Genomic DNA, 15709 nt, shown 5'->3' on the forward strand with positions numbered 1-15709 from the left:
ACCATAATTAGAAAGATAAAACAAGTTACAGGTATATTCTATTGGTTTCTCCTCTGAGTTGCTGATGACCCGCTCAGTCCGGTTTGATTTCTCTGAGTGATGCGGCAGAAAACGAGCCGGGACAAAGCCGCTTAACCAGCGGGGAGAGTAGGGGGGCCCGGGGGCTGCTGGTGCCGGGGTCGTGGGATCAGAGCAGGTCATGGAGGTGTGGGAGTGTCTGCTCAGCCCTCTGACCTTTGTCGCTGAGGCTTCCTATAATCCCGTTCTCAAAGACCAAACGGACATAATGGAGAGCCCATGAATGGAGTTAAATGGTGACCATTAGGCAGATCTGTGTCGCTATTCTTCTTGTTTGTTTAGTCCTGGTCAGTCTCACGTTTTCAGTGTAATCAGGCGTGTGATGGAGGGACGCCTGGAGACGCCTGGAGACGCCTGGAGAGGCCTGCATTGAGTACCGCAGGACAAGAGTTTATTGGAGATGGATATCCACCTAAATATAATGAGTGACAGACACAAGAGAGCAGAGAGAGAGAGAGAGAGAGAGAGAGAGAGAGAGAGAAAGGAGGGGGGCGGTAACTGAATCTCCACTTCAGATCATTTGAGTCCCGATCAGAGTTAATAAGTGGTCTAGGAGGGAGCCAAAGCACCGCTTCCGAAAGCTGTTTGGTCAATATAAGCATCGCAGCAAAACGATCCCTATGAATAGTCTACACTGTTATATGTTGAAGGACTGACTGTCAGTTTTCTGGAAACAAGTTTACAAAATATGTCAATTAGAGGAGATTATTTTATTTCAAGGTAATTGTAAGTGTTGTAAATAAAATCTGCACAATGGAAAATGGTGAAATAATGTTTCTCCATTGGAATATGTTTGTATTTGTTTACTTTGTTCAGGGTACAACATCATAATACAGCATGAATAATAGATCAAATACAAACCTTTAATTAGAACAACGTTTGGGTTGCCAAGTCGTAAAATGTATCTGGCTGTTGAGTCGTTGAATCTCACTTTATAATAAGCCATTCAACTATGCAGTTATAAATGTTAATATATTCTTAATTTTTGTAATTTTCCAGTCCATCAAAGGTTTGTTGGAGCAGTCTGATGAACTAAAAAGCTAAAAAAACAACAACAAATTGTTGAAGGAGGACATAGATTCACAACCTGGCAACCAAAGATTTGTTCTCATTAATGGCGTATAATTGATCCATGAAGCACGTGTAAAAGCATGGATGAAGCCTTGTATTAAAATCAAATAAACATTATTATAAAATTGGTACTATTAACACACTAATGCCAATTGAAATCACATTTGCTTTTGTTAATAAAGAGCTCGTTCTTTAGACATAACATAAGCCTCCTTGTAACAAAGAGCCAAGTCCTTTATTACCTTATGTTTGAATGATATTCAATCCTATAGCATCTTTTTTAGGAAAATATTCACTAGAATCAAAAATATATTCGATATTAGAGTGTATCAACATTTTTATCAGCTCCTCTTTCCTCTCATCAAAAATTACAATCAAAATTATACACTAGACATTAGACAATTTTAGAAAACTTATATTAAAGCAGATTATCAGGCATCTTCTAGGTGACAAATAATACTAAGAATTGCAATTATATCTGACATGGTGCTTGTCATAATTAAATTCATTATTTGTTGTGTCATTATTTGTTGCATCTTGTAAGTCATTTCACAATGTGATTCTTTCAGTTAGTTGAACAGACCTCTTTTTAAATGCCTTTCTCCTCACCTGCTTATTTATCATCTTCATCATCACCACCGTCACCACAGTCCTAATTAATGTCCTCCATTGATAGTAGAGGTGATTGGTGGTGTGGTGCCTTTATGTGGAGTAGACTGACACCTAGCGTCAGTTTGAGACAACTGACAGTGGTCTCCTCTGATCTACTTTATATGTAAGCAGCCTCCCGGATTCAACAGAAAGGTATAGTATGGTATGAAATCCCAAAAACTCCAAAGTCCTGGTTCTTGCAGCCTGATAGAAGCTTCGTATAGAAGCGTGTTGCCTCTCTCTGGCCTCTCTGGACCATTAGTGATGAATGGAAGATAACTCACGGTGATCAAAGAGGCTGTTGGCACCGTGTCATTACTCCGACTCCAGCTCACGGCCCCCGGCGCTCTGCATACCTTTCCGGGCAGGGCAGAGCCGGGGAGGCGCTCCGAGTGTCCCTCGCTGGCTGCGGTGGGTGTGCGCTTTGATCTGTATTTAAGCACCGGCTGCTCAAACCCAATTTTGCAGATGAACATTGACTGCAGATTCACTAACAGCATGGAGACTGACAAGAAGGCACCTCTGGGCTCCATCGTGAACCCGATCAAGTTCATGGATCAGGACTTCAAGACTCTCCTGGAAGAATGTCTGAAGTCCGGAAAGCTGTTTGCTGATCCAACATTTCTAGCTGAGCAGAAGTCCATCGGTATGCCGGAAGATCCGGATCCAAAAAAGGCGATCAAGTGGCAGCGACCCAAGGTAGACAAAGTTGTGCATGCGTGTAACGTGCCAGTTGTTATCCATATGTTGTAGGGCGTCTTTTGGTCTTTGTTCAAACAATTGACACAACATTTTAAGTTGTAAAATAATCTATAATCATGTCGTGTTACAGCTTCCTCTACGTCCAAAACAAAAGAAATTCATATTTGAGAGTATGCTGCCATATTTAAAAGCATATTCTGCAGGCATACCAACATTTAGTTTGAGATAAAGGAAAGTTGACTGCATGTATTTGTTTCGGCCACTTGTATATTTAAACAAATGGCTTCACAATAAAGTAATGTGAAATGTATTCCCCACTTCTTGGCATTGATTGCTTCTTCACAGGAACTCTAATCAAGACTGTTTGCAGAGTTGTAGACAAGTTGATATTTAACCAGGTGTGGTTCAGGTCTGAGGAAGCAGTTTCCTTAAGAGACAAAGTTAGTAACACAAATAACACAAAGAGTACTGAAAGTATTTTTTTAAATATCTCCAAGCCAGAAGGGTAGATCTTTGAGGATAACAACTGACATCACACATGTATGTTCAGTCACATATTACATCCTAAACTAATATAATACATTGACAAAGTGTGTAAACTGCATGAAGAAGATTTAAGACTTAAGATGAAAAGAGGATATTATACATTTTAGGGCTGTAACGATTTTTAATACCGGTTGATTCTTGGTAAATTGTTTGGTCAATAAAATGCCAGAAATTAGAAATCGTCATATTTTCTCAAAGTTCTCAAAATGTCTTGTTTTAGCCAACCAACAGTCCAAAACCCAAAGATGTTCAGTTTCATACCACACACATAACCAGCAAATATTCACACTGTAGAAGCTGGAACTGGAGATATTTTTTGTAGTTTTTGCTAAAAGAAGGATTTCAAATATTATACAAAATTGATGCTAATCGTCTCACCTTTTCTTAAAGCGTCTACTCTTTTCGCAATTTCTGATGTGGTTTGTGGTGTTTTATCATGTCTTGCTCACATTGTCCTCCTCTTGCTCCATCTCTGAAGGACATCGGTGAGAACGCTGTGTTTGTGGAGGGCACGATTGGGACCACTGACATCTGTCAGGGCCAACTGGGTGAGTATCAGGAAAACTTCAACTTCTATCTCTCCTGCCCACTGCTCATCTAATCTCCCAGAGGAATGAGAAAATGGGATGTTCGTCATGCTGAATTGTCTTAAACTGGCATTGCATAACATCTTGGAAGAGTTAAATCCACATAACCAAAAGCTGCAAGAGCCCTTCCCATTGTTCAGTTTGTTTCTATTTATTTCATTGAAATGCAGTGACATCATAACATGATGTCTGCACCGCACAGCCCCAGGGACCAAACTTCAAACACACAGTGAGGGGGAAAGAGGAATGACACTCTGTGTTCCCTAAACCCCAAATCTGCAGGGGTCCAGACACCATCATAGCCATGTTGTTAACAACCCGCAGACTGCTCAAATATCTGTGTTATTCAGTGTGTTTCTTATTTGTGGTGAACTAGAACAACAGCAAGCTTTCCTTCATCCTCTGGGATTTCTAAATTGTTGGTTTATGTCACCAGTTATGTGCAGATATGTTGATTAGATCAATACCAATTTGATGTTCTTGTTCTTGTTCTTGTTGTTCTTGTACTTGTTCCAAACTCTATCTCAGGATGTGTTTTACTGCAACATCTCCAGAGAAATAACATAGAACAGGTGTTTGCTGTCAGAGGAATGTGGTTTATTATATGTGTGAGACAGAGAGAGAGAGAGAGAGAGAGAGAGAGAGAGAGAGAGAGAGAGAGAGAGGGGGAGAGAGAGAGATAGAGCTTCACCTGCCCTAAAAGCAATCATTACAAAACACTAAGAATATTTTAAAATGTGCCCTTACCAGCTTCATGTGTTTCTTTTTGTTTATCAGGTAACTGTTGGCTGCTGGCAGCCCTGTCCTGTCTCACCATGCACCCCAAACTCTTTGTGAAGGTGGTGCCACCCAACCAAAGCCTGTCCAAGCCTTACGCAGGGATCTTCCATTTTAGGGTAACATTTAAAACACAGAACCTCTGACTCCCCGCCTTTTTCTTTCTAATGAGAAAAGTTGCTAATTACACCTCCAATCAAGCCAACTGTTACTCACACATTGTTTGCTGCTGACCAACAGAAAAAAACCCAGTCTTGCTCATATTCTTATGCTTTAGTCTACCATACATGCCATTGCTCGATCTCATCTCTCGCCCCATCTCAACCTAGACATGTTGCTTAATATTCTATAGGAAAGCACATACTCGTGATAAGCTGAGGTTTTAACCATTTATTGCAAATACAATATGCATTTTAGTTTAAAGGTGTGGCTCTACTTATTTGATGCTCCTGTGGTAATATGTAACTTTGTTTGTGAAAGGACATAGGACAATATCAACTGACATAATCAGAGCCTTAATGGAGTACTCCACTGATTAAGTATTGAACGTCTATAACATTGGACTCATGATGGATAGTTTTAGAAAATAAGATCAAAATTGACGAATACATTTTTGTTTAATCTAAAAAACCACAAACCCAACCTGGGGCCAAGAATGTACACATTGCATCATAGAGGTGGAACGGTCGTGCTCATCTGTCATTTCATATTTTATTGAGCATGCAACTATAAAACAACTCTCGTGTCTGCACTACCGTGAGGCTCAATTAGTGCTGATCACATGCCAAATACAACACACAGTTTGTGTTGTGTGTGTCGCTGTATTCAAGCACACTATAGACATACAAGATTAAGTTTGATTTATATACCTAGTTCAGACATGCTCATGTTCCTTCATGTAAGAAAACACTGATTCTCAGTCTCTGAAGAATTATCTGATTGGGCTATTCTCGAGATGCGTTGAACGGGTATCAACTCATCCTGCAATCATCACTGCATGATGGGCTCACACTGAAGAAGAGGAGACAAACATCAAACCTTATCTTTATCACCTTATTAGAAGTGGTGATTCTAATCTAGAGAGGTAATCATCCACACGCTCTGACCTGCACAGATCAATAAAATATGTACGCAAGACGTATCAATCGTGTCAAAGCAAACAGTTAGATATAGATCTTTTGTACAGCTTCTGCTCAGTGATTATTTTGACCCTGGAGCGTTTAACCTAGACTGTGAGGGAGAACATGACATGACACGACAAGCTGGACGGAAGGACTGGAAACTCATTCTTCCCTGTCAGGCTGATGGGAGAGCAGTCCAGACATGCAGGTCGTGACTATACCCTTGGGACACACACACACACACACACACACACTGCTATGAAAGGCCAGTGCAGGCCTGCTGTAAGCCGCTGTAGTGTACACACAGATTAGCAGTACAGTACACGCCCCTGGTCACGAACACTAACTGCCCCGGGAGGTGGTTTTATAAATATAGAGTCAAGAGGACAGTGTGTTTATTTTACTCGTCCTTTAATGGATTATTTTCTTCATTCAGTTTTGATTCACTCTAAACATATTTATGTCTTTGATTTGTCCTTGAATATGTCATGAGATAGTTTAGTATCACATGGTTCAATAACACAAGTTATTGTGTGTAGCAGCTTTCAACAACAAGACAATTTAAAGTGATTTACAATACATGAGATGTATTAAAAGATAGTCAGTAAAAAAGGCCCTGAAGGCATACAAAAGGGTTTTAAAGAAGAAAATAGATATAATGGAATAAACAGAGGTTTCAAACATTCAAAATGCAGTTACAGGTCAGTGATAGATATAATTAAATAACCCCAAATTTAATTTCATAAAAGGTATATGACAAGTATATGATGGGACACTATCCCAAATCCATTTCCACTAGATGGACACAGTTAACAAAAATATTGCACTGAATTGAGCGACAGTGCGACTTATTTGTAAGAAGAATAATGTGTTATTTCTTCCATTAAAAGTTACAAAATGTTGCTTTAAAGAGGCTTAAATCAATATCATTACAATAACAATTGCTCCTTTATGAAGGGGTAGCTCATGAGCCTACAGATAAAGATAATTACTCATCTCTACTGAGCTTTATAGTTTGTTTCCGCACATTGTTTTTTGGTTTGGCACACAGCTTTATTGTCTTGGTTCACTCTCACTGCTCTAACAGCGTCGCTTCCAGCTGTTTTCGATGAAAAACCTAAAAACAGACACAGTGAGAGAACAGCTGGTTGACATGGTGCAGCGTTTAGCAGCTGAAAAGTCAGATATCTCTCAGGAGTTGGTGGAGACCAAAAACAGAGCTAAAAGAGAGTGAGTATTGGACTTCAAGTGTACACAAACACAACTCCACTAAAAACAATCAGTTGTTGCAGGTAGAAGGGAAATATTTGGGACATAAAGTTCAGGTGGTGGGTCTCGTTACACTTTGTCTTCCTCCTCGTTATCGTTCCTCCTGATTCATTACATCCATTTCTGTTTCTCTGTTCTCACCATCCCTGTGTGTCCCTGTGTGCAGTTCTGGCAGTATGGTGAGTGGGTGGAGGTGGTTGTGGATGACAGGCTGCCAGTACGCGAAGGCCGTCTGCTCTTCAGCTACTCTCACACCCGCCACGAGTATTGGAGCGCCCTGGTGGAGAAGGCCTATGCCAAGTCAGTTTCCACTACCAAGCATATGTTTCTGGGTTGTAATGTCTGATCACGTCTGTGTGTGTGTGTGTGTGTGCGTGTGTGTGTAGTGATTGGATAAAAATACACTTTCTCACCTCATCTTATGTAGGTTAGTTGGGAGCTACGGAAGCCTGAAGGGGGGCAACATTTCAGAGGGGATGGAGGATTTCACAGGAGGAATCGCGTACACGCTGCAGGTCTCATCTCGTACCCCTCGAGTCCTCTGGAGGTGTCTGACAGCCGCCCTGTCTCAAGGCAGCCTACTCAGCTGCTTCATCCAGGTGTGTACACATGTCTGGAAGTTCACACTACACAGCTGGATGCTACTTTAGAGCCACGAGTTGCTCTCTTTGTCTTCACAGGCCAGCAGCAACCGAGATACTGGTAAAGTGACAGGAGACGGGCTGATAAAGGGCCACGCTTACGCCATCACCGAGACCGACAAGGTCAGAGACGACACTGCATCACTGTCATTATTTATTGTTGCATCGTTATCATTATGTGGTTTTACTGTGCTCTTTGTTACTGCAATGATAATGTTCTCCCCAAAGACCGTAATCTAAAACCATGTAATGTAATTTCATGTGAAACGGATGTAATGTCATATAATCTCCTTGAAATGTAATCTAATCTCCTATAATCTAATCTCAGCCCATCCGACCAATTCATCACATACAGTTGAATCAAATCTAATGTCATTCAAACAATCTCAACTAATGTAATCTAATTTAATCTAATCTAAACCCATCTCATCCAAACAATAACAATGCTATCTAATCTAACGTAATCTAATAATCTAATGTCATTGCAAGTCATATTATTCCATTTCGTCTCATCTGTTTCACTGTAATTAAAAAATAGAATCTAAGTGAGTATGATCTCACTGGAATTAAACTTAATCTCATCATCCATCTCAGACCTGATCTAATCTTATCATATTTCATGAGTAAGCAAAATAAATCTTAGCACAAGGTCCCTCAGAAGGTGTTCTGGAGCTTTTGATCATGTCACATGATCTTCTTCGGCAGATTAATTCTGCCTATTTGTCATGGGATTGCAAATGATTACATTTCCTTCTATTTATATTTTGAGCACTTTAAAGACGTGCCGTGTTTGTTTAAAAGTTGTGATTGAAACTTTACTTTATTGAGACTTTACTTGTGAATTAGTTTCTTCTCTTCACTTTTTAGGTAACAAAAGCGTTGGATGAGATTCTGTTGCTGAGGCTGAGGAACCCCTGGGGTTTTGTTGAATACCGTGGACCCTGGAGTGACAAGTGAGGGAGCTTCCTGCTTGTGCACATTGTATACAGGGGAGAGAAAGAGCACACTCACGCGGTTTCTCTTTGTATATGTGTGACTGCAGGAGTAAAGAGTGGGATGGCGTGGTCAAAGCAGAGAAGGAAAGGATTGAGCTGAAAAAGAAAGAAGATGGAGAGTTCTGGTACGTGCTAAAACACACATTTACAGAACAAGTTTACAGATCGTTTATTTATTTAAGTAAAAGTACTAATACCACACTATGAGAATGCTCCACTACATGTAAATGTCCTGAATCTAAAACTTTACTTAAGTAAAAGTATAAAAGTATGAATTACTTAAATTAAAAGTACTCATTCTGTCATTGTTTTACGATTATATATGATGATTCTAGATTAATATTACTACTGTATTAATGTGGATGTCGCATTTTACTGCTGTGGATGTCTTTAACTCCTTTATTAACTGTTGACTAGTTAGATCTACAGCATGCATCAATCCTATAAAATCATCATGTTTGTAGCGTCCCTTGAGAACCTTGTATCTCTTAAAAGTCAACTGTTTACGAGCACAGAAAATAGCCCTGTTTTCAGTTTGGTGACAATGGATTTTACAACTGATCCAAAGAGTTTACTTAAATAGTTTATTTAGTGTAAGAAGTAGAACAATTCCAAAGTAGTAACTGAATCTGTCAGGTGTCAAGTGTAGTGCAGTAAAAGGTACAATATTTGTATAAAGCTGCATAAAATGGAAATACTCAAGTTAAGTAAATTCAATTTGTACGTATGTACTTGAGTAAATGCTGCCCCTCACATACAATAAGCTCTCTGATGTAAATGACCCTCTCTATCAGGATCAGTGCTGAGGACTTCAGCAGCCTGTTCGACATTGTGGAGCTCTGCAGTGTGAATCCTGACAATCTGGAGGAAAAGACACCTGCCTCTCCCTCCTCTCCCTCCTCTCCGTCTACCTGGACCATCAGTGAACATGAAGGATTCTGGGTATCGGGGAGCTCTGCTGGTGGTAGCCGCAGATACAACCGTACGTTTATGAATTTGTACTTGCACAAATATGCATTCAAAACCTCACCTGGATCATTTCATAATTCATCATATTTTATTTCCTTAGGATCGTTCTGGAAGAATCCTCAGTTCCAGTTGGTTCTCACGGAGCAGGACCAGGCGGAAGAGGACGATGAGGACGATGAAGATGACGAGGATGATGATGAGGAGATAACCCCAGAAGAGAAGAAGAGAGCAGAGAAACGGAAGGAGAAGGCCAAACAGTGCACCGTGTTGGTGGAGCTGCTGCAGAAAAACCGCAGGAAGAAGACTGAAGTCCACTTCCTCTACATCGCTTTCCACATCTACAAGGTCACAACTACTTTATTTGTTACTTATTGATTAATTGAACATTGTGATACTGTTTCTGAATAAACTTACACCCGTCTTTGTGTTTCTTTTTTTTTGCAGGTTCCTTCTGAGGTGAGTATCTCATGGGCAATAGATTGTACGTTGTCTTTTATTATGTGCTTAAATTAACACCTTATATCTTATATTCTTCATAATGTTCTGTTTGTCTTCACATAAGAACTGGTTATATCTTTCTTCATACAGCTTCAGGATGTGTGTCTGAGCCGCAACTTCTTCATGACAAATCGCCCTGTGGGTCGCTCTGGGAAATATAGGGCTCAGAGGTAAAAGACCATCATGAGAAAACGCTTAAAAGTAATTATTTAACAATCTGTTCATAAAAGCAGAAAATGTGGTTCTGGTGCTTTTACTTTGTAGGAACTGTAGACCAGAGTAAAACATCCAATATACTATGTTACTGGTGCACTGAATCGAGTGGAAACACAATTTTTACTCCTTATATTTGTACCTCAATGTAACAAACCTGCGTACCAAGTAAATCTTCTCCAAATAAATGCAAAGCTTGATAAGTAATTTCAGTAATTTTCTTCATCGGGTGAGAAAATTCAAATAGAATGAAATAGAATTTTACTTTCTCATCCAAAAATACATTTGTCAAGGGGAGACAAAAAACAATACAACATACATACAGATAAAACAATAGAGACAATATATGTAAAACCTATTTAAGAGTAGCCATTGTTGCTCATGGCTCTGATGGTGGCAGCTATTAAACACATGAATCATGTTGTCTTCATACATAAATTCATTAATTTTGTGCCACAGGGGTGCGTGGAGGAAGCTGCATCTGGACCCGGGTAACTACATCATCATGGCTTCCACCTATCGACCCAACCAGCCGGGAGAATTCTTTGTCCGCATTTTCTCCAAGACCGGAAACACTCTGGGGTGAGATGGAGAGGATTTTTCTTTGATGGCCTAAAAGATTCCAAAACAAGGGACAAAAATCAAGAGAATAATGTTTAGTTGAATGTTACAGTACTAGCCTGGTCTCAGAAAAACAGCTCCACTTACTAACAACCTTGTGTAAATATTATAACACTGAATCACCTCCTGCCTCTCTCGCACTCAAAGGCACAGTCATAGTCACCCACACTCCGCTGTACCTCCACTCATTTACAACATTATACTATGTAATTAGTCACAACATCAACAGGCTGATAAAAACACCTTTTATGGCTTCTGTTACAAACAACAATGAATTATACAGCTGAGAGCTGTAGTACGAGTACTCACGCCGATATAATAAGCATCTTTATTTACCATCCATAGGAACATTTACTTAAGTACTGTACTTTTTGAGGTACTTTACTGGAGTATTTCTATTTCTATAATTTAAGTCTCTAAACTGAATAATTAGCAACTTTAATTTAGAAACTTTAAGTACATTTCGCCGGTAATTCTTAATACTAAAGTAGAATTTTACTTTGGTAAAATATCTGAGCCCATAGCAAACATTATTTGGGTGTTTGTAAGGTTCAAACTGTATAAAAGTATAATTCAAGAGACAATCTGGTGTGGACTTTGTGTTCCAGGACTCAGGACTTCACCTGCTCCTCCGGCTTCCTCCAGGTGAGTTCAGTGGTCTCGTCCGGACACGTTAAAACAGCGGCTTAGAATACCGCATGTTGATGTTTGTTTGGTGTCTTTGTTCACGACAGGTGATGGCTACTCCTGTCTCCCCAGAGGATCAAGTGAGAGTTCAGAGGGCTTTTGATGAGGAGGCTGGCACAGTAAGAAGTCCTCATCATTGTTCTACATTACTTTGTTTAACAAACGTGTACATTTGTGGCCTTTGGTTTTCTGATTTCTTCTTTCTCCCCCTCAGGATGACAGACTGAACACCAAGGAGCTCATGAAGCTGTTCAACACAGGTTAACATCTCCAGTATATCAGGGTTTTCATGTTTTAGCTGCGTAAAATGACATGCCTCAAGTGATATTTGACTATAGCATACCTGTAATGGCCACTAGATGGGAGCAAAGTAGTGACACGTTCCCTCAGAAGTCGGCCCAGTGGAGTCACTGAGGTCAACAGTCTAGACAGAGGCTCATAGCTGCAGTCAGATAGAGTACATTGAGCTTGGTTAAGTAATAAAAGTGGCTACACTTGTCCTCACCTTCACCTTTCCTCATCTTAATCCAATATAAACCTTTATTTTCTTTCTCTGCATCAATCTGTGCCTTTCTTCCTGTAATCACAGCTCTTGAGAAAGATTACCATCTGCCACTGGAGACATGCAGACAGCTCATCTTTGGAGAGGATGTATCCTTTTGTCCTCAGTATATACTTTAATACAACTCACAATCTCTGTGTTTCTCACAAATGACAATAAACATGTTAAAATCTTCATTGACCTCTGCTAGTTTTACATAGTTTCACATCACAAACTGGCATGTGCACGGCCCAGGACAGCAGGGCTCTTCAGCGTGTGATTAAACAGTCCAGGACATCTCCGGTACCATCTACCGATCATCAGTGATTTTGCTGACAAGAGGTGTTTGCAAAGAGCCCACAGGATATTAAAAGATAATACCCTGCTGCCATCTAGCAAGAGATACAGAAGTGTCAGCTGCCTTATCGCCAGACTTCTGAGCAGCTTCTATCCTCAGGCTGTGAGACTCCTAAATTCACCCACCCTCCACACATATCATCATCATGTAGATATAAGTTATTGTCATTCTACAACAGGGTTGTACAACGCAATGCAGTTTGCAGCACCATTTTGCTATTTTGTGTTTGTGTGTATTTAAAATGGTGCTACAAACTGCATTTTGATGTACAACGCTGATGTACAATGACAATAAATGAACCTTGTAACCTTGTAAGTTAAGCGAGGCTGATGCTTGCTGACGAAGGGGTTCAAACCCCCGGTCCTCCGGTTGCGTCATTGTGCCGCCCCGCTGTTTGCTGAACTCTGCTTCCTCATAACTTTATCGCACTGTCTTCTGTCCTGTTGAGCTGTCCTTAACTCTGCTGGCAGACTAAAGGGCGCTGCAGTCTCAGCCGTGAACAAACAGGAACCCTGCTGACCAGTCTGCGCCATCTGCAGGTGCATCTCTGTGTGTGTGTGTGTGTGTGTGTGTGTGTGTGTGTGTGTGTGTGTGTGTGTGTGTGCGTGTGTGTGTGTTAAAGACAGAAATAGACGGAGAGTTGTGTCATCATTACTTATTCTGATGCTGCTTTCTTTTTCAGTCCATCTTTTTCCAGTTTGATGAGGACTCTTCTGGGACCATGAGCCCCTTTGAGCTCAGTGAAGCGCTGCAAGCTGTTGGTATGCACACACACACACACACAAACACACACACACACACTTACACGCTGCTGGTCACGGCTGTTCACACTATCACTCACTCCTCTGTTTTCCAGGGATACAGTGTGATAGTAAGGTCGTCGAGCTGCTGTCTGAGCGCTTCGCATCTGGAGAGCTTCACTTGCCGTTCCACGGCTTCGTGTCATGTGTCACCAGGATGCAGAAGCTTTTGGGTAACACACACACACACACACATTCACACTCACATTCACACACATTGTGTGTAACACTTTTTTGTTACTTTGATTATATATTGCTTATATCACTTCTGTACTTTTACTTATATTTGTAATTCAGAACTTTTCCTTGAAACAGGGTATTTTTACATTACTGTTTCGTTACTTTACTCAAGTAAAAGTGTGAGTACTTCTTCCATCATCCGTTAATGAAATTACTTCTTAAAAAACGGTATCTTATTATAAAGCCCATGATGTGATTATGATGCACAAACATAAATGTTACACATGTGGCCACTTAGTGGCATTTTACAATTTGCTTTTAGATGATCTACATCTGCACAGCTTGTTTACACAACATGTTTTATGTGTATTTAGATCTCTAAATAAATTAGGGATACTTGTCAGGATATGTGCTTTGAAAATGAATGCTAAACTGGATGCAGAATTGACTGAATGTTGAGCCTTTGCAGAGACATGCAGTCATGTCCTCTCCTCTTCTCCTCAGCTCTGTATGAATCAGAGACCAGTCAAGAGGTGAAAGACAGAGGGATCAACTCTGTGAGTATTTGGCCAAATATGCTCTGATTTGTGTTCATATAGCGACCCGGACAAGTCTTTTCTTTTTTTTTACATTCTGCTCTCGGTTCACCTGTTGTCCCTCTACAGTGGCTGACTCAGTTCCTGATGGTGTGAAGATGCTTTGTGAAGAGGGGCTCCACATTAGACCCAGCTGAGCCACAGCATGCTGCTGATTCTACCACATAGACAACTGTATTTCAAAACAGTTCCTTCCTGTGTGCCTTATTACAAAGAACCAGCGGTGGCCTCGTTCATGCTTTGCTATGCCGTTGCTTTATTTTTGCTTCATCTCGTTCATTCTCCTTCTCCTGGCCTTGATATATTCTTATTAGCCTTGATGCAGGCTCGAGGTTCATGGTTTGGCTTTATTGTCTTTATACAGTACAGGATTGCACAATGAAATGCATGTAGCCCAGCCCATATTACACACAGTATATAAGAAGTATAAATTAGAATAAAACAATCAAATAGAACAAAGTACGTAAAAGTAGCACTAAAGGAAGAAATAAAAATGATATTATAGAATATATTGTAGAATTTAGAAAGATATACAGTTACGCACATACACATACAAACAATTAGTAGAGAGTATGCAGCACCATCATTTATGTAATACTGTTATATTACTCCACATAATAAAGGGGATTTAATAATTATGTGAGTTTAAAGGTGTCCTTATTCCTTTTGTCATTAACAAGAAAATTGTTTCAAAACCTAAATGGAGTCCACATTATTACCCGTTTTCTCAAAATAATTATCATTTTATCAAGTCGCTCTTTAGAAATTCTGTTCTGATGAAAAGGAAATGGGTTTGGAAAAAAATGAAATGTGAATAAAATGGTAGCCTATACACATAACTTTAATTACACAACTTGTAAAATCACTGCAAGCCCAAGAGTTTACTCATCCATGCACACATGAGCATACTCTGGGAAATATCTGTTCACACACACACACACACAGTCAGAGAGAGCGCTGCCTGCCCCACCGAGGGTGTGAGGTTTATGTCTCAGCAGCGCTGCACGCAGCATCTCTATTCTTATCGCACTGACGCCACGTACAGCGTCAACACACACTCGCCCCCTCCTCCACTACGTTCCCTCGCTCTCTCCATCCATCCCTCACTCTTTCTCCCACCTCCTGTTCTCTCTAGTAACTGTCTGAGTCTCACAATCTGTATCCTCCTCCTCCCTGTCACACACACACAGGTGCTCACTGCACACTCACACAAATCAGCGAGCAAATGTCCTTTTCTACACATGCTGCTATTAATAGGACCTTTGCTCACACACCACTTCCTGTTCATCATTAGGTGAGTACACACAGGTTGTCCTCAGCAACCGTCCATCTGCATTGCAACAGAGAGAAGGAAGAAGAGCGAGACAGGAAGGACCAGTAGATTCATCTCAGTGTTCGGCCTCTCCATCGATGCTACCTGCTTTACTGTTTTATTTTGATGTTTCTAAACCCTGTGCTTTCTCTTGTTTGTGTCTGTGGCCTCCACATGGCTGTAAAACTAGCTATCTATAGGCCTGACAGGACTCTTATAGTCTTTTATACTCTCACCCCCTCTGTTTCAGAATAGCCAAGAAACCAGACTAGAACGTCTGTACCTTGGCACAGCAGTGTTTAAATGCTAACATGGATGTTTGGCAGGTATCATTTTTACCATGTTTACCATATTAGCATAGTGTGTTATCATGCTAATACATTTTCTAAACCAAAGTATTGGACATATTTTGACCTGAGGATGGTGCTAGATGAAAAGTCAGAGGATCACCAAAGTTATTACAATTCATCCTGAGTAGGACACGAATGTCTGTAGC

At 40.4% G+C, this 15709-nt stretch overlaps 1 protein-coding gene across 1 annotated transcript; it reads left to right on the forward strand.

Moving 5' to 3' along the window:
• Nucleotides 1–2278: 2278 nt before the first annotated feature.
• On the forward strand, nt 2279–14521 carry capn12 (calpain 12). Its single transcript, XM_079166245.1, has 22 exons — nt 2279–2499; nt 3527–3596; nt 4413–4531; nt 6969–7102; nt 7230–7401; nt 7483–7566; nt 8311–8396; nt 8486–8563; nt 9233–9420; nt 9508–9752; nt 9852–9863; nt 9996–10075; nt 10578–10700; nt 11348–11384; nt 11474–11545; nt 11641–11686; nt 12016–12077; nt 12796–12864; nt 13008–13086; nt 13182–13298; nt 13810–13862; nt 13971–14521. Exons 1-22 carry the CDS (start codon nt 2299–2301, stop codon nt 13995–13997), a joined length of 2154 nt encoding a protein of 717 aa, XP_079022371.1. The 5' UTR covers nt 2279–2298; the 3' UTR covers nt 13998–14521.
• Nucleotides 14522–15709: the final 1188 nt, after the last annotated feature.

Source organism: Pholis gunnellus (genome assembly GCF_910591455.1).
Source record: "Pholis gunnellus genome assembly, chromosome: 9".
Taxonomy (NCBI): Eukaryota; Metazoa; Chordata; class Actinopteri; order Perciformes; family Pholidae; genus Pholis; species Pholis gunnellus.